The 22,946-nt window shown below is 73.1% G+C and overlaps 1 protein-coding gene across 2 annotated transcripts; it reads right to left on the bottom strand.

Annotated features, from left to right (window-relative positions):
- Positions 1-414: 414 nt before the first annotated feature.
- KCNH2 (potassium voltage-gated channel subfamily H member 2) lies at positions 415-22,931 on the bottom strand (the record flags this gene model as incomplete). Of its 2 annotated transcripts, XM_084510383.1 has the most annotated exons (16): positions 22,294-22,931; positions 20,548-20,778; positions 14,534-14,698; positions 13,976-14,428; positions 12,993-13,207; positions 4,550-4,975; positions 4,214-4,368; positions 3,981-4,066; positions 3,079-3,278; positions 2,689-2,941; positions 2,386-2,579; positions 2,051-2,150; positions 1,660-1,938; positions 1,285-1,471; positions 1,013-1,187; positions 415-600 (listed from the first exon to the last, which is right to left on the bottom strand). In XM_084510383.1, the coding sequence occupies exons 1-16, from the start codon at positions 22,367-22,369 to the stop codon at positions 415-417; spliced, it is 3,381 nt and encodes a 1,126-aa protein (XP_084366509.1). In that variant the 5' UTR covers positions 22,370-22,931. The 2 variants fall into 2 exon arrangements, with proteins under 2 accessions (XP_084366509.1, XP_084366508.1); XM_084510382.1 differs by having other exon boundaries at positions 3,981-4,368.
- Between the last annotated feature and the right edge of the window lie 15 nt (positions 22,932-22,946).

Below are 22,946 nucleotides of genomic sequence, written 5' to 3'. Positions count from 1 at the left end.
GCACACGCACGCACACACACGCAGACACACACACGGCCCCCCCCCGACCCCCCCACCCGCGCCCCCAGCCCCACGGGGGGGCAGCGCGGCCCCGGCCCGGCGGGGTCCGGGGGAGGAGAGGAGGCGGGGGGGCTGCGCCTACGGGGGGCAGGAGGAGGAGGAAGAGGAGGAGGAGGAGGAGGAAGGGCGAGGAGCAGCCCGCGCCCCCAGTCCTGCCAGCCGAGCCCTGGAAGCCGCCGGCACGGCGGGGGCCGGCCCCGGGTTAGGCCAGCTAACGTGGGCGCCCACCCGGCCCCCTCCCCAAAAAATTGTCCGTGGGGACGGCAGCCGCGAAGCCCCGGCGGCCCCAGCGTCCTGGGACGGGGGTCCCGCGTCCGTCGCTGGGGGTCCCGGCCCCGTCCCCCCCCCCGCCGACTAACTGCCGGGGTCGGAGCAGTGTCTATGCAGGGGCTGAGCGCCCGGTGGCGGCGGCAGGTGTCCGGGCAGCGAGCGGCGGCGGGGGGCGGCCGAGGGCTCCAGCAGCAGCACCACGTCCGGGGGGGGCGGCTCGGGGGGGGCCGGGCCCCGCCGCAGCTCCAGCGGCACCGGGAAGCTGGGAACCTGCGGGAGAGAGGGCGGCCGGAGTGAGTGAGGGGAGAGGAGAGGGGATGCGCCCCCCCTCCGGGGCTCGGCCGTGACCCAAACTCATCCTGGGGGGGGAAAAGGGGGTAAAGGAGGGGGGCTGCGCCCCGCCTGGGGGGCTATCCGTGTCCTCACTTCACCCTGGGGGTGGAGGATGGGGCGCAGGAGAGGGGCAGCCCCAAAGGTGGGGGGCTTGTGACCCCCCCCAGCTCACCATGTGGGAGGATTGGGGGCTGGAGCAATGGAGAGGGGGCTGCCCCAAACTCGGGGGGGGCTCAGCAGTGGCCCCAGGTCCCTGTGGGGCTGGAAGATGCACTAAGGGGACCCTGCCGGCAGGACCCCAGGGTCTGCCCCACACTTTGGGGGGCTGTGGGGTCCGGCGGGTGCTCACCTGAGAGAGCGGCTGGATGGGGGTGATGGGGAGGACGGGCTGCAGCGGGCACGGGGGGGGGCCCGGCGGCTGATGCGGGGACGAGACCGTGCTGTAGGCGGGGGGCACGAGCGCGGCCTGGCGCTGCAGCAGCTGCATGATGGAGCTGATGTCCGCCGCCATCCGCGTCTCCAGCCTGCACAGACACGCATCAGGGGGTGCGTGGGGGCTCCCCGTGCTGTTAGCAGGGCAGTACTCGCTGCCCCCCCCCCACCCACCCACCCCCCCGGTACCTGTTGAGCTGCTTCTGGAGGAGATCGAGCCGCGTCTCCACCTCGGAGCGCTGCCGGCGGCTCATGGAGGGCAGCGGGATGCTGAGGGCGGCGTGTGCCGGGATGGTGCAGCGAGGCAGCTCCTGGTACTGCCGCCCCCGGCTCTCCCCCCAGAAGCTGAAGATGTTGGACACCCCCGAGAAGGCTCCTGGTGGCGGGGCACAACCGTCAGCACCACGCAGAGGGTTCTCGGAGGATGGGGGGCATGAGGAAGCAGAGGAAGGGGCAGGGTGATGAAGGGCACAGGGTGGAGGGTGTGGGAGATGCCAGAGGGGTTTCAGCAGGGAGGGGGAGAAGCGGTGACCCCCCACCACCACCCCCGAGCGCCGTCCCCACCTGAGAGGGGGTTGCACATATCGCTGCCCTTGCGCTCCTCGGTGTCGGGGGGCGCGGGGGCTTCACCCCCCGGGCGGGGGCTGTGGAAAGGGGAGAGCGCGGCGGCCCCCGGGGTGGGCGCGGGGTGCTCGTCCTCATCGCTGGAGGGCGAGCTGGAGGGCGAGCTGGAGTGGCAGGGGTCCCACTCGGCTGGCCCCCGCGGCGCCCCCGGTGCCTGGCAGCTCCTGCCCAGCCGCAGCGCCTTCTGCCTGCTCCGCAGCTCCCCGGCGGTGTCCGCGTCTGTGGGGATGGGGAGGGGAGGGGGACAGGCCCTGGGTCATGGCAGCCCCTCAGAATTCCCCCCCACCCACCGGGCTCCCCGTTTTCCAGCCCCCCCACGGCCTCCCCGTACCTTTCTCCGTGCGCCGGCGGAAGGAGAGCTTGCGCTTGCGCAGGCGGTTGAAGCCGCTGTCCAGCTCGTCGCTGCCCGGGGAGCCGGGGATCATGTTGGTCTGCGGGGCGAGGGGCGGCTGAGGAGGGGGCAGGTGCCAGGAGCCCCCCCCGGGGTGGGGGTAGAGGAGAACGTGGGGAGGGGAGCATGCGGCAGTGCTCATCCCCGTCAGCCCCACGGTGGCCGTGCCCCATCCCTGTCCCCACCCCGAGCACCCCCGTGCTGCCCCCCCAGCCCAGCTCAGCCCAGCCGGGTGAGCACCCCCCATCCCAGTGCCCCCTCCCCATGCCCCTCACATCACGCAGGTTGAAGGTGATCTCCAGGCTGGACCAGAAGTGGTCGGAGAACTCGGGGTACATGTCCAGCACCTCCAGCAGGTCCTCGCGGTGGATCTTGTGCAGGTCGCAGTAGGTGAGCGCCCGCACGTCCGCGTTGGACTTCCCCGGCCGCGCGTACAGGTTCAGCGGCTCCCCGAAAATGTCGTTCTTCCCTTGGGGGGGGAGGGAGGGAGGCAGCGGGGTTCAGCCCGGGGCGGCGAGGGGGGGGGACCCGGCACCCCGGGGCACGTCCCCGTACCCGTCCTCAGCCCGGGGGCTCACCCAGGATGGCCACCACCACGTCCCCACGCAGGATCTCAATGGAGCCCCGGGAGATGAAGTAGAGCGCGGTGAGCACGTCCCCGGCGTGCACCAGGGTGTCCCCGGGGGGCGCGTGCGTCGTCTTGAACTTCATGGCCAGGGCGCGCAGGCAGCCCTTGGTGGCCCCCTTGAAGGGCTTGCAGTTCTGCAGCAGGCTGCGGTTCAGGTGCAGGCAGATGTCGGCCTGCAGGCACTCGGGGAAGCCCTTCAGCACCTGCGGGGACACGGGACTGTGCTGGGTCTGTCCCCGGGACCACCACAGGGACTGGCACGGCACGGCACGAGGCGGTGCGTAGCGGCACGGCACGGCACAGCACGGCACGGCACGGCACGGCGCGGCGCGGCGCTCACCGCGTTCATGTCGATGCCGTTGGTGTAGGACCAGGCGTGCTGGAAGTACTCCTCCAGGCGCTGCCGCAGCGGGTTGGGGATCTGGTGGAAGCGGATGAACTCGCGGACGCGCAGCATCTGGGTGTGGTAGCGCGCCGTGCCCGAGTACAGGCGCTGGATGATGGCCGAGACGTTCCCGAAGATGCTGGCGTACATCAGGGCTGCGGCACGGCGAGGAGGGGGTGAGGGCGGCCCCAGCCCCCCGGGGCAGCAAGAGGGGGGGGCTGGCGGTGAGCGGTGCCCCGGAGCCCCCCCTGCAGCCCCCTCTCCCCGCGTGTGGGGACCTCTGTGAGAACTCGCCTCGGGCACCCCGCACACGGGCACGCACAGACAAAGACTCACACGCGCGTGAGCGGCGTCGGTGCCTGCAGAAGCTCTTTGCACCCGCAGGGGCACGGCCGCCCCCCGCCCTGCAAACGCCCCCGCTCGCACGCCCACAGCTCCGCACGGTGAGACCCACGCACGCGGAGCTGGGCTGCTGGCAAGCGCGTGCTCAACGCCAGGGTGCTCACAGCCATCCACGCGCGGTCAGACACGCGTGCTCACACACTCACACGTGCTCACACATATGTACATGCTCACGTGTGTGTTCTGGGGCACATACACTACATGCACACACAGGCACGCTCACACAGATCTGCTCACACACACGCTCTACCACACACATCCATGCTGATGTGCATCCACTCACACACGTTCCATCACACGTATGCACGCTCACATCCACGTGTGCCCATCCATACTCACACATGCTCATGCTCACACTCTCGGGCACGCTGTCACTCACGCACACGCTCACACACACGCACACAGCTGTGCGCTCTCCCCCCCCGTGCCCCCAGCCCCGCGGCGGCCGCACTCACAGCCGATGAGCATGACGCAGATGGAGAAGATCTTCTCGGAGTTGGTGTTGGGCGAGACGTTGCCGAAGCCGACGCTGGTCAGGCTGCTGAAGGTGAAGTAGAGCGCCGTGACGTACTTGTCCTTGATGGTGGGGCCGTACAGGGGGTTGCTGTCGTTCAGGGGCTTGCCGATCTGGTCGCCCAGCGAGTGCAGCCAGCCGATGCGCTGCCCCTCCACGTTGCCGATGGCGTACCAGATGCAGGCCAGCCAGTGGGCGATGAGGGCGAAGGTGCACATCAGCAGGAAGAGCACGGCCGCCCCGTACTCCGAGTACCGGTCCAGCTTGCGGGCCACCCGCACCAGGCGCAGCAGCCGCGCCGTCTTCAGCAGCCCGATCAGGGTGGTGGTCTGCAAGGGGGGCACTGAGCGCTCTGGGGACCCCCACGGGAGCCCTGACACGCAGACCCCAACCTCTTTCCCTGCACAGGAAACCTGGGCTGGTCCCTGTCCCTCTCCCCATCCGCATCCCCATCCCCATCCCCGTTCCAACCCCCATTTTCCATCCCCATCCCCATCCCCATCCCCGTACCTCCTCAGAGCCGGAGCCGAAGATGAGCAGGTCGAAGGGGATGGCGGCCACCATGTCGATGAGGAACCAGCCCTTGAAGTAGTGGATGGCGATCTTGGCGGGGTGGCTCACCACCTCCTCGTTGGAGTTGACGTAGGTGGTGCGGAAGTTGATGAGGATGTCGATGATGAACATGATGTCCACGATCAGGTCGACCACGTTGAGGGGGCTGCAGGAGTAGCCACAGTTGTGCCGCTGGGCCTCCTCCTGGTCGTTGAGCAGGAAGGCGGCCGAGTAGGGCGTGAAGATGGCCGTGTAGATGACCAGCAGCAGGATGAGCCAGTCCCACACCGCCTTGAAGGGGCTGTAGTGCAGGATGGTCCATTTGTGGATGCGCGGCGCCTGCAGCTTGTACTCGGGGAGGACGTCGGCGCCCAGCGACAGCACCTGGGCAGGCGGCAGGGGCTCAGCTCCCACCTGCTCCGGCGGGGAACGAGCCCCCCCCCGGCCCCCCCGGCACACAGCACAGGCACCCGGGCTGTCCCTGCACCCCGCTGGGCACCAGCGTGGGGACATTGAGCCCCGGCCGCCCCCAGGCACTGCAGCACCAGGCTGCTCCTGGCCGCGCGCCGTGCCGGGTGCGAGGGGTGCAGGAGGTGCAGGAGCTGCACTGGGTGCAACGGGACGCGAGTGGGTGCAGGGGGCAGCGGTGGGAGCAGCAGGGTGCAGGGGGGTGTTGTGGGGTGCAGAGGGAGCAATGGGGTGCAGGGGATGGTGTGGGGGTCAGTGGGGTGCAGGGGGGAGCAATGGGGTGCAGGGGGGTGTTGTGGGGTGCAGTGCGGTGTGAGGGTGCTCACAGTGGGGTGCACTGGGATGCACTGGGCTGGGGTGGGGAGCAGCAGAGCCCTCCCAGCCTCCAACCTTGGCAGGGCTCCCCCTCCCCCCCCACCCCTCCTTGGGCAGCGCCAGCCCCGGGTGCGGCAGCCGGGCCCCATGGAAATGAGGGCGCGAATGCAAAGGCGCCCAGGGGACATTTCCATGCGGGGGGGGCCCAGCCCCCGCAGGCGCTACCTCGGCTGTCGCAGGCACCTCCCCGCACCCCCCTGTCCTCCTGCACCCCCCCCCCCGTGGCTGAGCCCCCCCCAGCCCCCAGCACTGTGGGGGGGATGCGTGGGGGCAGCAGCACCTCTGCCTGGCGGAGGCGCGGGCACAGAAATGGGGCAGGAGCGGGCGCTTCTCGCCTTCCCACCGCAATGAGGCCACGCACACAGCAGGGACACGCAGCGGCCCCCTGCTCACCCCGCTCATGGGGGGGCTCCGGCAGCACCCAACGACCCCAGCAGCTCGGGGCGGGGAGCGGGGACCCCCCCCAAGCCGCATGCACCCCGAGCAGGGCCCCGGGTGGCACGGCCGTGCCCGGCAGCTGCGCCCATCCGTCCGCGGCGGGATCAGCTGCGGGCGCACGGGCTATAAATAGGGGAGCGGGCGCACCGGGGGGAGCGGGGCGCTGCGCCGGGGGGGGCACGGGCACGGGCACAGCCCCGCTGGGCACCGCACCGGCCCCGCAGCTGCACGCCCCCGAGCGCAGCCCCCCCGGGAGCGAGGATCCCGCGCCCCGCGGCGCGACCCCTGCCCGGGTACCCTGTCCCTGTCCCCCCCTCGCGTGTTCCTCCCCGCTCCGTGGGGGCCGTGCCACGAGTGGGGGTGCCAGCGCGTGGCCCCCCGCCCCCCAGGCAGGGGCGCCCCGGGGTGGTCGCGGCTCCCGGCGCTTGCCCTCGCTCCCGGTGCCCCCCGTTCCTCCCCGGGCATCCCCCAGCGGTGCCGGTGCGCGATGGGGGGGCAGCGGCCGGTACCTTCTGCTCCTGGCGCTGCCCCGCGCCATCGAGGCCGAGGCCGAGGCAGGTGCCGCAGGGCGAGGCGCCGGGCATGGGGCCTGCTCGGGCCGGGGGGGCGGCGCCGGGGGGGCCCGAGAAGTCCCGCAGCAGCTGCAGGAGCGACGCCAGCATCCTCACGGCCGCCCGGGGCGCGGGGCCGAGCCCATGGCGCGCGCCCCCGCCGCTCAGCCCGGGGGGCTCGGGGGGCGCCGGCCCCCACCCCCCCGCGCCGGCCCCGCGCCCATCGCCCGGTGCCCCCCGGCGTGGGACGGCGGCGGCGGGGCGCGGCCGGGAGCCCCCCCGGCGGAGCGGGGAATTATTGGGGCGGAAATCCTACCCAGCCTGCCCCGCTGCCCCCCCCCCCCCAGCGCCCGCCCCCCGCCCGTTAACCCCTCCGGTACGGCGGTGCCGCCGCCGCGCCCCCTCGCTGCGCGCCCCCCACCCCCGGAGCGCCGCCGGCCGCGGGTGGCCTCGGGAAGGCCCCAGGAGGCGGCGGCGGGGCCGGCCCCGGGGCCGCGGGGGGGACCCTCGTGGGGGGGGGGGGGGGACACGCGTGGGCTCGGCAGCCGCGGGCAGCCCTGAGTCACCGCCGCCGCCCACGCGCGGGGATTTCCCGCTGGCACCGCGCGCGTCCCCGCGAGACGCCGCGTGATGGAGCGGGGGACGGGGCCGCGCGCGGCACGCGCCTGGAGTGGGGTGGGGAGGGGGGGCGACCGCACGCCCCTACCTGGGGGTTTGGGGGCGGCTGCGGGCACGGGGGGCACCGCGGTATGGGGGTGATGGCACCGTGGGGGCACGCGGGGGCACGCGGGGGCACGGGGCCACGAGAGCACGCGGGGTCATGGGGACCGCGGGGACACGCGGGGAGGGGGGTGCGGGGACACCCCCAGCACCACAGCCCCGTCCCACGGCCCCTCTGTGCTGCTCAAACCGGGCCATAATGGGACGGGAGAGCAGAGAGGTGTTGGCCCCATGGGACACCCCCTGCCCCATAGCTGCAGCGCGCTGCCCCTGTGGACACCCCCTCCCCAAATGCGGCACCGTCACGGCCCGGTGCCACACGGGGTCCCCCCGGACCCCTCAGCAGTTCAAGGAGGCAGCCCCGGCACCCCCATCCCCCTGCCCCATTCCCAGCACACACCAGGACCCCAAGCGTGGCTCAGGGGGGGCCCCACATATAACAAGAGCACCGTCCCCAAATGGCACAGCCCAGCGGGTGCCTGGCACCCAGGCGCACCCATGCCCACCGTGGGTGCTCACCGGGTGCGGCAGCGGACCTGGACACTGGCTGCATGTGTGGCACCCGGACACCGCAACCCGTGCACCGGCAGCGTGCGGGTGACGCTGGCACACAGCAGGAACGCGCTCCCTCGAGACTCCCGGCGACACAACACCCATCAGTCACGGTGACACAGATACCCGGCAGTGCCGGCACCCGGTGACACGTACACCCGCCCTGGCGCAGGCACGCGTCACCTCACGCTCACAGGCGTGCAGTCACCGGCACCTCTCGCTCGCGGTGACACGTACGCCCGACACCTGCTGTGACACAGGCACCTGACACCCAGCCCGCACAGCCGGAGGCGCCCGGCACGGCACCTGCCGCGACCCAGACACCCGCGCCCACGGGGCTCAGCCCCCTCGCTGCCACAAATACCCCGACCCCGCAGCCCGCGGCCACCCTGCGGCCGCTGTCACCCGGCGCGTGGGTGGCATCCGCGCCCAGCCCACGAGCTGGTGGCTTCGGGGGCACCGGCACATGCCGACCCGTCAGCTGATAGCAGTACTTGCGGTGGCTCCAGGCACCCACGGGGAAACGGCCGCAGCGCGGACACCCAGTGCTGGGGTGAGGCAGGCACCCGGCGTCCCCAAGCTCTTGGGGATGGAGTCGCAGAGCCCACCTGGTCTCGCCATGCCACAGACCCCATCGCCTGCCCCAAATCAGGCACCTGGCACCTGCCCAGGTACCCCTGCACCAGTGCTGATGATTCCCAACGCCCTCTGTGATGCCCAACAAACACCAAAGCTCGGCTGCCCAAACCCACGCAGGTCCCCGATGGCTGTGGCACTGCCAGAGCCACCCCACAGCCACGGCACCGCAGCACCAGTGTGATGGCGACACTCGGCGTGCTCTGAGGCACCCGACGGCAGGACTCACACCAAAACCCAACGCCACAGTGACAAAGGCACCCCACATCCACCACGGCCAATGCCAGCACAGCCACCCAACGCCGCCACGGCCACCCAGTGCTGTCACCCTCAGAGGTGCCCGGTGTGGGGGTCACCCAACGCACCTCTCCACCAGCGGACACCGTCCAGCAGCAAGGCACCTGCACAGCCGACCCCAAACACACCACACGGACTCACGGCACCCACCACAGGCACTCTGGTGCTGGGGACCCCCCGAGGCCCGTCCGGCACTCACCGCGTTCAGCTGCGGCAGCGGCGCGGTGCCCTGCGCACCCACCGACATGGGCGAGCGGGACGGGTGCCACCGCGGGCCTCGAGGCGCTGCCCTCTCCCGCTGCCAACAGCAATGCAGCAGCACAGGCACCGGTGGCGGGGTGGGACGGCGAGCCCCGTGACGGGGTGACGTCCCCACGGGGCGGTGCGAGCCCCCAGCAGCCGAACCCCCCACCCGCTGACGCAGACACGGAGCAGCCCCGGCACCTCGGCCACGCAGCGTGCGCCACCGCACCACGGAACGCCCGACGGGGGGGACCAGGGAACGTGCTCTGGGGACACCACAGCCACCCCAAACACCTGGCGCTGCCCCATCCCTCACCGTGGCCACAACCCCGACCCCACAAGGGGCTGGGGTGGCACCGGTTGGGCGAGGGATCTCCTTGGGGGGGGGGCCGTGTCCCCACAGCCCCCACTCGCAGCCCCACCGAGCCCAGCCCAGCCCGATGTGGTGCCCCCCGCCGCTTGGGGCTCTCCAGCACCGCCGCCCCCCGGCACTCGGGATCCCCCCGCCCCAGAGCTCAGCGCCGGGGGGGTCCGCGGGCAGCCCGCCCCCAGCCCCATCCTTTCCATCCCGGCTCATCAGCCGGCTCGCCCCGGGCCGGCAGCAGCCCCGCGCACGGAACGGCTCCGGGGCACCCAGGGCACCCCCGCACCGGGGTCCGGGAGAGGGGGGGGGGTCTTCGGCATCCCGCGGGGGGGCTGCAGCCGGCGCAGCGCAGGGCAATGCCTTGGGGACGCCGTCGTCGGGGCGAGCGCGGCTGCGGGCGGGGTACGGCGCCGGGAACCCCCCCCTCCCGAGGTCCCGGTCTTTCCCCCCGACCCCCCCGCACCCACCTCCTGTGCCACCAGGCTGGAGATGCGGACGGCGCGGCGGACGCGGGCGCTCTTTCGGTCGCCGTCGGGGCGGTCGCCGCTGTCGCGCCTGCCCGGGGCCATGGCCGCGCTCAGCGCCGCGCTGCCGGGCGGGGGGAGCCGCCGGCCGCCCCCCCGGGGCCCCGCATCCCGGAGCTGCTGCCGCGGAGCCCGGCGCTGCCCTGCGCGGCTGCGGGCGCGGAGCTGCCGCGGCGGGCGGCAGATGGAGCGGGGCGGCCCGGCCCCCCCCCCTACCCACCCCCCCCGGCCCCCGCCCCCGCCCCCGCCGGGGCTCGCTCCCAGCCCGGCAGCCGCCGCCCCCCCGCCCGCCGCCGCCACTCCCCGCGGTGCCCGTCACGCTCCGGGGAGGGACCGGGAACACCCCCGGGAAACTGAGGCACGGGGGGGGGGGGGGCGGGGAGGGGGCTCCCCACTCGCGGGGTCCCGAGCCCCTCCCGCGCGTCCCCAGCCACGGGTGTCCCACGGTCCTCGGGACCCCCCAGATAGGGAGCCCGGTGTGAGGTGGGCACAGCTCCGTGTGCCAGGGAACGGGGATGGAATGGGATGGGGATGGGATGGGGATGGGATGGGGATGGGATGGGGATGGGGATGGGGATGGGATGGGGATGGGGGGCACCCAGGGAAGGAAGCAGGCACAGGGCTGGGGATGGAGAAGGGGCCAAGCTGCCCGCAGGGCTCCTCAGCTGCCGCAGGCTGATTCACAGCTCCGCTGGCTCCCGCTGTCCCTGGCTGCCTCCCAGCCCTGCCAGCGCGACCCCGCTCTGCGTTCCCAGTGCTCCTGCCCTCACGACACCCCGCAGCGGGACGGCCGCCCCCACGTGCTCCCAGCCCCAGGTGCTGCTGATCCCCCCCAGCCCTCAGCTGGGCAGCTGGGCACGGCCACCGAGCCCTCTGCGGCACAGCGCGCCCCAAACCAGCCCCGTCCTGCAGCCAGCAGCGCCCAGCCCCAGCCCCAGCCTGCACCCCACGGGCAGGGTCCCCACCAGGATGGGTCAGGGGGGTCCCCAATCTGCCGTGAGCCACCGGCACCCTGCAGCCTCCATCCCTGGCACCTCCGGTGCTCCCTGCGCTGCAGGAGGGCCTCGCGCCCCCCAGCCACAACGCCCTGTGCCAGCCGCAGCCCCTGTCCCTGTCCCTGTCCCTGGGTTGTGTCCCCCACCGGGCGGGCACAGCACGGCCAGACAGGGTGGCCAGCAGGCCCAGGAGCTCAGTGACCTTGACGGGAGCTGCGGGAGCGTGCGGCGGGCAGCGCGGGCTTGTTTGGATGCCGTCACTGCGGATGATTCACGGTGCCGCTGCCTGGAAGCCCCGGCCCCCCCTGGCCCCCACCCAGCAGCTCACCGTGCCAGAGCTACGGCTGCTCGGGGACAGGCTCGCCTTGGCCTCAGCTTCCAAACCCACAGCATCTGCCCCGCTGAGCCAGGCCTGTGCCCCGTGCCCCCGGCACCCCCGGCACCCCCGGCACCCCCATCCACCTCCATCCTGGGGGATCCCCAGCACGCACCCCACATCCAGCAGTGGTGCTTGGTGTGCCCCAACCCCTTCCCCACCCCCGTCTGCTCCTGCCCCAGAGCCCAGCGGGGCACGGCCGAGCTCTCCACCCCACAGCAGGGGGGCTGCGCCGGCCCAGCAAGGGGGGTCGTGTCCGTCCGTCCATCCGTCCAGCACCGCCTGGTGATGGCAGCTGGTGGCAGGAGGGGATTAGCGTGGCTTGGGCAGGCAGCACAGCAGCAGCGGCAGCCGCCGCGGCATCGTAATTAATTACACAGCAAAGGCAATCAGGATGCGTTGCTCGTTAGCGCACTGGAGAGGAGCAGGGAAGGCCGGCGCTGCAGGGGCAGGGGGTGGGGGCCGAGCACTGGCACCGTGCGGCCCCTGGGACCATGGACCCCCCCCGGGGGCTCTGCTGCCCGCGCAGGACCCCACAGCCACTCCATGTCACAGCGAGGAGGGGACAGGAGCAGCCCCGACAGCAGGGCTGGGAGCTCCCAGGCTGGGGGGGGGGTCCCAAACCGCCCCTCACGTGGGCCAGCAGGCGCGAGGCGCGGGCACGCAGCCGGGGGGGCCGGGCCACCGAGGGACCCCGAGCGCACGCAGGCGGCACGGGGCAGATGTGCCTGGGAGCTCCCACCCCGCCGGGCCCCTCCCCGAGCCCCCGGCCCCTGGCAGGCAGGGCGAGCACAGCAGGTCCCCCGAGCCCGCCAGCCCCGGCGCATCAAGCCGGCAGCTTTAACTTCATTAGTGGGAGCTGGGCTCAGGGTGTAATTAAGCAGCAGCAGCCGCCTGCTCCCCGCAGCCAGATGGCAGTTACACAACGTGCGAAGGATTAGCCCGCAGTGCCAGCGCAGGGCAGGGGCCCAGCACGGGCCAAAGAGTCACGGCCAGAGAACAGGGAGCAGGCAGCACGGTGCAGCGTGGCGTGGCACGGCACAGCACGGCATGGCACGGTGCGGCATGGTGCAGCATGGCACAGCATGGTGTGGCACGGCACGGCACGGCGCAGCATGGCATGGTTTGGCATGGCACAGCACGGCACGGCATGGCATGGTGTGGCACGGCACGGCACAGCACAGCACGGTGCAGGAGCTGCAGGGCCGTGCCGTGCCACACACGGCTGTCTCGCAGCCCACCCCGGCACTGGGCCAGGGCTGGGGCTTGCTGCTGGGCCTTGCGCCCACCCAGGTGGGAGCAGGGTCAGGACCTGCAGGGGATGCCCCCACCCATGGGGCAGCACCCACATCGGTCTCCCTGCTGGGGAAGGGGGCCAACCCCCATGGGTGACCCCAGCCCTGCCACCCCAGCCCTGCTGTGGGGAGCGCAGTGCAGCCCGCAGCCCCTGAGGGGCTTGGGGGGACAGCCTGGTCCCATGGGTGGGGGACAGGAGCCATACGGGCACCCAGTGGCACCTCACTCCTCACAGCAGCCCCAGCCCATGCAGGATGCAGCCCCTCCAGGGCCCCAGCCTTGTCCTGAGCACCATCCTGCAGGGTCCAGCACCACCCTGCAGTGCAGAGCACCCCCAGGCAACTCGCTGTGAGCTCCAGCATTGTCCTGTGAGCTCCAGCATCACCATCAACTCCAGCACCACTGCTAACTCCAGCATCACTGTTCACGCTCCAGCATCACCCGCGCACTCCAGCACCACCCTACGTGCTCCAGCACCACCCTGCTGCAGTGCAGAGCACCCTTCTGGCTGAGACCATGCCCAAAACACCACCGTCCATCCAGCCACCCCCGGCCGCTGGGCTCACCTGGGTGACCTTCTCGGTGACGTTGTGCGTGCGGTCCTTCAGCTTGGTGGGGGCGATGATCTCCTTCTCGCTGGACGGGGCGGCCAGGAAGGCGTCCGCCTTGAAGTCCACGAAGTTGAGGGTGATCTGGGGGATCTTGCTGATCGCCCGGTAGCGCATCAGGTCCGAGTCAGAGGTGGAGTTCAGCAGGGTGCTGCGGATGTTGTTCATGGCCCCTGGCCGGGGGGGCACCATCAGCACGGGCTGCAGCCGCCGGGTGGGACCCCCTCTGACCCCCCCACCACCCCCAGGGTCCCCAGTAGGGTGAGGGGAGCGGGGAGCCGTGCCCGGGGCAGGCAGGGAGCTGCCAGCAGGCACAGCAGGATGGGGACCGACAGCTTGGTATCATTTACTGTTAATGTAATTATTTCCCCCCTCCCTAATGCGCTTAGCGGGCGCGGGGGCTTAACAAGGCAATTGCCACCCCCCCTCCCTTTGTCGCTAAGAGGATTACGGGGCCGGGGGTCACGCCAGGTGGTGACGGAGCGGCCACACCAGCGGGCAGGACACCGGCACCGGCACCAGGGCTGGAGCCAGGCACTGATGGCAACGAGGGCCAGAAGGGCGCTGGACAAGGGAGCCAAACGGGGGCTGGACACTGCGCAGGGCGAGGCACGGCTGCCCCACATGCACCAGTGATGCCGGCAGCGCGGCGCATTACAGCAATGCCCAGCCTGACAGTGACGGGTGCCCAGCGCCCCGCGCCGCTAACAAGCCGCCGGCGGCACCCATTGCTGGCAGCTGCCCGGCTACCTGCGTGCCAGCACCCTAACGAGCTGCCAGCCCTAATGACTTCACCCCAGGGCCACATGCTGCCTGCGTGGGGGGCCTGAACCCTCCCCTCCTGAAGCTGCGGGGCAGGGAGGCGCGGGGCAGCCCCCCGGCAGCACCCACCCCGCACCCCCAGCACCACGGCCACCGGGACGCGCCGGGAGCCCACGTACCGGTGCTGGAGCCACGGTGCATGCTGGCCCCCGCGGTGGCGTGCCGGTTGTGGCAGCGCTTGTCGCCCTCGCCCTTCATGGTCTCGATGTCGTCGACGGAGGAGGCGCGGCGGACGCTGTGGCAGCTCTCCCGCGAGCGGCTCCGCGCCAGGCTGCAGTTGGAGAAGGCGGCGTGCAGGTGCAGGCGCTCGGCGCGGGGCGAGGACTGGGTGACGGGCGGCTCCGGGCGCCCATCGCCCTCCTCGGGGTCCATCAGCGCCTTCTGGTCCTCGGGCTGGGAGCAGCCCAGGCAGCTGTTCTCCAGGGAGGACGTGGCCTCCTCGGGCGCCGACTCGCTGCTGTGCTTGGAGAAGTCCACGATGACGGCATCGGGGGGCTCCTGGGGCAGGGACTGCTTGCTGGCCGTCAGCGCCAGCAGCGCCGGCAGCTTCAGCCTGAAGGACTTGCTGCGCCCTGGCCGGAGGAAAGGGGGTGATGAGGGGCGACCCCCACGGACCCTCCCAGGGTCCGGCCAAGGAGCTCGGCCGCGGTGGGTGCGTCGGGGTCGGGGCGCCCCACCTGCAGGGAACCAGCTGGCGGGGGTGACCCAGTGGTTGGTGTCGGCGTCGGGCGAGCCCGGGCGCTCCTTCTCCATCACCACCTCGAAGTTGAGGATGAACATGATGACGGCCCCATCCTCGTTCTTCACCGGCACCACGTCCACCAGGCACAGGAAGCAGCTGCCTGCGGGGAGCGGGGCTCAGGGACCTGCGGGCTGCCACCGCCACCAGGGGAAACTGAGGCACGGCGGGGGCACAGAGGGACCCCTGGGGCCCATCGGCACGGCCTCGCCGGGGGGAGCCGATGGCGGGGTGGGGGCAGCGCTCGGCCCCCCCAGAGGCCCCCAGGGGGGCTGGGGCTGCCCCCGCTGCCCCCGGCCGGCCGCCCTAAGCCGCTCAGCGCTGTGCCAGCTGCGGCGTTAATCCCGCTCCTGCAGCTGTGAACTCGGCCATGCGGGCACGGGGGGGGCCGGGGGGGGCAGCCCGGGGTGACCTCTCCCGCACCGGGCTGGGGCCGCGTCCCCCACCCACGGGGCTCCGCTGGGGGCCGACCCTCCCCCGGCATCTTTTAGGGGGGGGTCTCCGGAACTCCCCCTTCCCTCCCTGTTCCTGCCGCCCGCTGCAGGACACAGCGGGGGGGTCGGGGAGGGGCCGGGCCCCGCAGTCCCCCCCCCGTGGCCCCGCAGTCCCCCCCGTGGCCCCACGCCACCCCCGCCCCCCCCGCTGGCGGCGCGCCCGGCATCCTGCACCGGGGAGCCCCGGCCCCGGGGGGGGGGGAATCCCGGCCCCGCGTGGGGCCCCCGCGGGTGGGGGCGCGGCCCCGGACGCCCCCGTGGGCGCGGAGCGGGGAGGGGGGGGCGGATTAGCAGCGCGGCCCCGGCGCTCCACCGGCGCCCCCCCCGCCGCGGGATGCCCTAATCCCGGCTCATCCCCGCGGCCACGGCACGGGACGCGGCCCCCGCATTCCCCCCCCCCTCTCCGCGGTGTGTCCCCCCCCCCCCCCATTCCCCGACCCCCCGGGCCCCCCGGAGCCCCCGGCGCCGCGCGAAGCTCACCGGGCGGCGGGCGGGGGGGTCCCGCGGGAGGGGGCGGGGGCCGGGCCCCGGCCCCCCCGGCACTGGGGTGCGCGCCCCCCCCGGCCCGGCTGCAGGGGCTGCGGCCTTGGCACCGCACCCGGCGCCGGTTTTATGCCTAAATATGGCTGCGGCCAGCGGCCGCTGCGCCTCGGGACGGGCCGGGGACACCCGCGGCCCCCCCCCACCCGTGGCCACCCCCCCGTGTCCATCCCGCCCGGATCCTTCCCCCCCCCCACCCCGTGTCCACCCCCGTGTCCATCCCGCCCCGCATCCACCCTGCGCCGTGTCCGCCCCCCCGGGTCCACTCCCCGCGTGCCCCCCCCCTCCCACCCGCCCCGTGTCCCCCCCACCCCCGCCCCGTGTCCTCGCCCCCCCTCCCCGCGTCCATCCCAAGCCACCGACCCCGGCCCGGGGCTGCAGGGGCGCTGCGGGAAGGGGGCGCGGGGGCAGCCGGCTGGGGGGGGGCCGGGCCCCGCGGACCCCCGGTGGGCGCGGGGGTCCCGGGGGGAGCCCGGTGCTGGGAGCGGGGGCCGGGGGCTGCGCAGAGCCCGGCCCGGATCGCCCCCACCCAGCATCGCCCCCCCAGCCCCACGCCTCGCCAGCGCCCCTCGGCCCCTGTCCCGGCCGTGCCGCCCCCCCGCCGGTTGTTCCCCGGAGCCCTGGGGGGGTCCAGCCCAGGAGAGACCCCCCCGCCCGGTGCCACCCCTCCCGCGGCAGGCCTGGGGGGCCGAGGGGCCCCGCACCCCTCGCAGGGCTCTGCCCCCCCCCACGATCCCCCGCACTGCTCGGGGTGCGCCCTGTGCCCCAACCGCCCCCCCCGTTACCCTGCACACCCAGGGAGCCCCCTCCCCTCCCGCCCTGCACCCCAAAACCCAATCCCCCCCCCCGACCCCGGGGCGCACCCCAGGTCCAGGCGCACCACAAGCCCAGGCGCACCCCGCGGTCCCTCCCCGCACCCTCACCCCCTCCACCCCCCCACCCTGTGTCCCCCCCTCTCCGTGCGCCCCAAAGCCCCCCCAGCCCCGCTCCGGCCCGGGGATGCGCTGCTCGCCTTGGCCACCGGGCGGCGGCACCGGGCACCCCCCGCCGTGCCCCCCCCCCGTACCGAGCCGCGCATCCCGCACCCTGCACCCAAACCGCACCCCCCCCGTGCGCCCTCCCCTCTGCACCGCTCCCCCCTGAGCACCCCACGGCCATGGGGGTGCCCCCCGGCACAGCACGCAGCCCCCTGCCCCCTGCACCCCACACGGCCCCCATGCGCCCACCCCACAGTGATGTGGGCGCACCTAGGTGTGGGGGCACCCCGGAGACGCCACCGTGCGCCCCCATGCACGAACCCACTGGGAGCCCCCAGTGCCGCACTGGGATGCACTGGGGTCAAAGCAGCCGAGCTGCCCGCGACGGGGAAGCCCCAGCAGCACGGGGGGGCCGTGTGCCAGGATCACCCGCTGGCACCTGGCAGGCAGCACCGAGGGCCCGATCCTGGCACAGCCTCAACCCTCGCACGCGTTCCAGGGACCCGCCGGGGGCCAGGCCCAGCCCTCGGTGACCCGAAACGCCACCGGCAGCGGCGACGGCACCGGGGGGGGTCTCTGCTCCGGCACAGCCTGGCCCTGACCTCGCTCCTCGCCGCGGCTGCCCGTCCCGCCGGCTGTCCTCGCCGTGCTCCCCTGCGGTGGCCACGACCTTCCCGCGTCCCCGCCTGGGCTCTGCAAACATCGCTCAGGCGCGGGGAGCTGCGGCGCTCAGCAGCACTGCGGGAGCAGCCGGGCCCCACCACGGCAGCAGAGCACGGCGGGGCAGGGGGACGGGGTGGGAGCGGGGTGTGGGACCCCCCCAGGCACCGCTCGCATCCTGCTGGGGCGGCAGCGCGGGGCTGGGGCTGAGCAGGGGGCACGGCGCGGTGCTGGCACACGGCAGCGCCAGGTGAAGCGTTCAGCAGGGCTGAGGGGAGAGGGAAAATGCAACCGCTGACAGCCCGAGGGCCCCGACACGCTGCGCTGCTGGGTTTGGTCATTTTTGGGTCTGGGATGATCCCTCCGGCCGCTCCCCAACCCCGGTGGGCTCTGCCAGGCAGGCCTCCTGCTGCAGACCCTCGTGGGGATGTCACCGTGCGGTGCCACGGCACGGGGCCACGCGAGGCTGGGGCCAGCAGCCAGGCGGTGTGGGTGACCCCGACCTGGTGGGGCATCGGGGCTGGGCACGGGGCCAGGACCCCCCCCGGCCACCCCACAAGCTGTGGGCGCCTGCACCCTGCGGTCCCCCCGCTGCCACCACGGGGAGGGGGCTGCCGGGGGGGGTCACGGGGGGCTCCTGCAGCGCGGGGAGGCAGGGAAGGGTTAAAGGGAGCAGCTCCCCCTCTGCAGGCACTGCCGCTGCCTCTGGCTATAAATATCCCCTCGGAAACACCGCACTCCCCGGGGACGCAGCCCTGCCGCAGCGCCAGCCGACCCGGCACCCGCCGCACGCCCGGGGGGCCCCCACCCGGCCCCCCCCGGCAGCCCCAGGCACAGCAAGGGGCAGGGGCACCGCTGCTCCCCACGGCCCTGTGGCAGCACATGGCGGGGAGGGGGGGGCTGTGGGGTGCCGGGACCCCCACAGTGCTGCAGGGGTGCATGGCCCCGTGGGGGGGCAGCCTCTGGTGCCCCCTCCTTGGCCGGGTGGGGGTTGCTCAGCCCCATGGGCTCCACGGGGACACAGCCCCAGGGTGGCAGTGAGCAGGGGTGGTCCCCCCAGCCCCCCCACCAGGTGCACAAACCATGCAGCCGCCCTCTCCCTGCTCCTGGGGGGGGTCACAAGCACAGCACCCCACCCCACCTGTGAGCACTGTGCTGCCCCAGCACTGCGTGGTGCCAGCGGCACCGGGCAGGCTTCATGCAGCATGGCACCAGCCCCTTTGGCACCGCAGGGTGCACAGCCCAGGCCCCCCCCTCAAGGGCTGTGTCCCCCCTGAGGGCCTTGTCCCCCCCCTCACTCAGCCTGTCTGCCCCGGCTGCGCTGACGCTGCCCAGAGCCCCACGACCGGAGACACGAAGCATACGCTGCTGTCAGCAGGGCGGCCCTGCAGCCAGACGGCCCTGCTGCCACCCAGCACCATACGGCACAGCACGGCACGGCACGGCATGGAACAGCACGGCACGGCATGGCATGGCACAGCACAGCATGGCACAGCACCATATGGCATGGCACGGCATGGCACAGCACCATACGGCACGGCACAGCACGGCACACCACCACCTGCCCATGGCCCTGCGGCACGGGGCAGGGAAAGCCCCACGGCAGCAGGCAGAGGCTGGGACCCGGGGCCTCCCCATCTGCTCAGCACATGCCCGGCAGCGGGTGACGGGCAGGGCCAATTAGCAGAGGGCTAACGAGGACTTGGCGCGTGCCGGCTGCGGGAGGAAGCAGCCACGTGCTGCCTGCGCCCCGGCCACCCCGAGCACCCTGCGCGCGGGTCCAAAGTGCGCAGGCAGCAGCTGTGCCCGTCCAAGCCGCGGTGCCACGGGCTGTGCCTGGCACGGATGCGCCAGCGGCTGCGTGCCGGGGCTGGGGCTCAGCTCCACACCGAGGGCTGCAACAGAACCAGGATGCGGCCGCACTGGGACAGCCCCAGAGCTGCAGCCAGGCCCCCAGACAGGCAGCGAGAGCCCTGGGGACACGCAGCAGAGCCACGAGCCAAGGCAGCCTCGCTCCTGCTCCTCCCAGGGGATGTGCACGGGAGGAGGGAGCGGGAGGTGGGGGCTGCAGTGCAAGGACCCGTGCCCTCGTGCCCTTGTGTCCTCGTGCCCTTGTGCCCTCGTGCCCTTGTGTCCTCGTGCCCTTGTGCCCTCGTGCCCCGTGCCCTTGTGCTGCGGGCGGCGGCGCAGAGCGGGGCCGCGGGCTGCACGTGGTGTCTCGGCGGCAGGGCCGGCAGCTGGGAGCCAGCTTTGTTTACTCTGCGCGCCGGAACCGGGGCCGGGTGCCGAGCGCCGCAGGCAGCTGCCGGAGAGAGCAGGGACACCTGGCGCAGGGACCGGCTCCTCCAGGGGCAGCCCCACTGCACCCGGCCCCAGAGCACCGCGGGGACACAGGGATGGGGGGAGCGAGCCCCTCTCCACGGAGCCACCACGCCATGGGGCAGCAGGGGCCCCAAAATGAGGGACGGGCACCCCCAGGATTGGAAGCACCGAGCTCGGGGGATGCAGCACAGCCCTCGTGCCATGGGTAGCACTGGCGCCGTCCCTGCCTGCCTGGGGACCCCAGCAAGGAAAGTGCCCACGGGGAGGGGGGCAGGGGGGGCTGTGCTGCCTGACACAGGCTCAGAGCAAACAGCCCCTGAGCTGGCTGGGCCTGGCTGTGGGGCAGCTGTGGGGCACTGTGGGGTACCAGAGAGGGGCTGCCCCTCCTGCCCCTGGGGGCTCCATCCCCACAGCCCCAGACACAGCTCCCTGCCACCCCCTCTCCCCCCTCCCTGGGCAGCACAGGGACCCCCGATCGTCCCCCCATACACTTTGCAGCCCCCACAGGCAGGTTACAGCACCATGCCCCACAGCTGCCCCACAGCACCCGCAGACCCTGCTCAGACCCAGAGGAGCTGGGAGGGCTGCGGACCCCAGCAGGGGACGTGCTGGCACCACTGGGGCAGGACGAGCCCCCGGCCCGGCCCCGGCACGCTATCACCGGGGAGGGGTGGGGGCTGCCGGCTCCCCCCCGCGCTGGCACCGCACGCCACCCACGGCGCGGCGAGGCCTGGCACGGCTGATGGATGGACGCGGCGCGGCCGCCCGCAGCAGCAGGCCGTTAACTCAAGGGTCTGTCTGCCCGTGACGGACGGCCGCCCTCACGCCCGCACAAATAACCATAAATCTCCACCGGGGAGCGCGCCGGGAGGCTCCCGCGGCGGCACGCTGGGTGCCCGCGCACCCGCTCCCCAGCCGGCACCCCCAGCCCACGGGCGACGCGGTGGCGGGGTCCCTACCGTCCTTGCGGTAGAAGCAGATCTCCACCTTGCGCTCCTCGGAGCCCAGCAGCGCCTGGGCGATCTGCGCGGCCGCGCTGCGCTGCGTGCGGGGCCCGTGCAGGAAGTCGCAGGTGCAGGGCTTCTGCATGACCTCGGCCCGCGTGTACCCGCACAGCTCGCAGAAGCCATCGTTGCAGTAGATCACGGCGCAGTTCTCCACCCGGGCGTTGGCGATGATGAACTTGCGGCCTGCGGGGAGGCGGAGGTGAAGCCCGTGGGAGCCCTGGCCCTGCGCCCTGCTCCATCTCCCTGTCCATCCATCCATCCATCCATCCATCCATCCATCCATCCATCCATCCATCCATCCATCCATCCATCCATTTATCCGTCCGTCCATCCATTTATCCGTCCGTCCATCCATTTATCCGTCCGTCCATCCATCCATCCATTTATCCGTCCGTCCATCCATCCATCCGTCCATCCGTCCATTTATCCGTCCGTCCATCCCCACCCTGGGCTCTCAGCAACCGAAGCGTCCCCCGGGACCGCACAGCGGCAGCGCCCTGCTTGTCCCCAAGGGCACCGGCCGCAGCGGGGGCCCCCCGCCCCGTGCCCGCACCAGGGGCCCCGCCACAGCCCTGTGCGCCCACCCCGGTGCCCCAGGGCACGTTGTGCCACCCCGCAGTGCCCCCACAGCTGGGCCCAGGGCTGCAGCACGGAGACCCCAATGGGGACAGCAGGGCCCCGGCCACAACCCTTGGGGTGATGCTGGTGCGGGGCCCCTGCTCCAGGGGGTCGAGGGGGCCGTGGTCAAGCACCGGCCATGTCACGCGAGCTGTGGCTGTGGCTCCGTCCTGGCCATGCTCTGTCCCCGTCCCCACCTCAGGGACTGGACCCTGGGCACCCCCAGCCCCCCCTGCACCCCCCTGCCTGGGTGCCCTGTCCGGGGATGGACATGGGGAGGGGTGTTTGTGGGGCCACCGTGGCACCAGCACCCATGGGCCCCCCCAGCTGGACTTCTTGCACGTGCCCCCCAGCTGCCCCAGAGCCCCACGACACCCACCCCCCCCAGCCTCACCAAACCTCAGCCTCACCCAAAATGCCCGGCCTCACCAATCCCCCCCAGCCTTACCAAAGCCCCCAGCCCCAACACAAAGGCCCCCAGCCCCAACAGAAAGCCCCCCCCAGCCCCAACAGAAAGCCTTCCAGTCTCACATAAAACCCCCCAGCCCCGATATAAAGGCCCCCAGCCTCACATAAAGGCCCCCCAGCCCCACCTGAAGCCCCTATCCCCAACATAAAGGCCCCCCATACCAAACACAAAAGCCCCCCAGACTCACATAAAGCCCCACAGACCCGATATAAAGCCCCCCAGCCCCAACATAAAGCCCCCCCAGCCTCGATATTAAGGCCCCCCAGGCTCACACGAAGGCCCCCCAGCCCCACCTGAAGCCCCCAGCCCCACCTGAAGCCCCTATCCCCAACATAAAGGCCCCTGAGACTCCCATAAAGCCCCCCAGACTCACATGAAGCCCCCCAGCCCCAACATAAAGCCCCCCAGCCCCAATATAAAGCCCCCCAGCCCCAACATAAAGCCCCCCAGCCCCAACATAAACCCCCCCAGCCTCGATATAACCCCCCCCAGCCCCACACGAAGCCCCCCCATCCCCACCTAAACCCCCCAGCTCCCCCCGACTCCCCCATCCCCCCCCGTCCCGGTGCCGCCCCCCGCCCGGCCGCGCCCCCCCCCCCCCCCGCACTCACTCTGCCCCTCGAACTTGCGGATGATGGTGTCCAGGAAGGTGTTCTGGGGGGCGACGTGGCCGCGCCGCACCGGCATGGCGCCGGGCCCATGGGGCAGCGGCCGCGGGCGCGGGAGGCGGCGGCGGCGGCGGCGGCGGCGGCGGCGGCGGCGGCCCCGAGCCGCGGGGGGTCCCGGTGCCCTTGAGCCAAGGACGGCGCCGCCGGGCCGGCTCGGCGGGGCGCGCACGGCACGGCACGGCACGGCACGGCACGGCACGGCTCGGTGCGGCTCGGTGCGGCTCGGTGCGGCGGCGGGCGGGGCCGTGCGGGCGCGCAGGGGTTAAGGCCGGGCCCTCCCTCCGGGGCCGCTCCCCGCGCCCCGCTCCCCGCCGCCGTTAGCCCATGGCCAGGTACGGGGCGCGCCCGCCGCCGGTGCCGGTGCCGGTGCCGGTGCCGCCGCTACCGGTGCTGGTACCGATGCCGGTACCGGTACCGGCCCCGCCCGCCCCCCCCCCCCCCCCGTCTCCCCGCTAGCGGCTCCGTGCGCGCCGCGGCGGGCGCAGCATCGGCCTTATTTAGGCAAGGAGGCGGCTGGCCCGGGGGGAGATTTATCACCGCGCCTCCCCCGCCCGGCTCGGATCGGCTCGGCTCGGCTCCGCTCTGCGTCCCCCAAC

The sequence above is a fragment of the Aythya ferina genome (genome assembly GCF_964211825.1).
Source record: "Aythya ferina genome assembly, chromosome: 2".
Lineage (NCBI taxonomy): Eukaryota > Metazoa > Chordata > Aves > Anseriformes > Anatidae > Aythya > Aythya ferina.
This window is presented reverse-complemented; position numbering and strand designations above follow the sequence as displayed.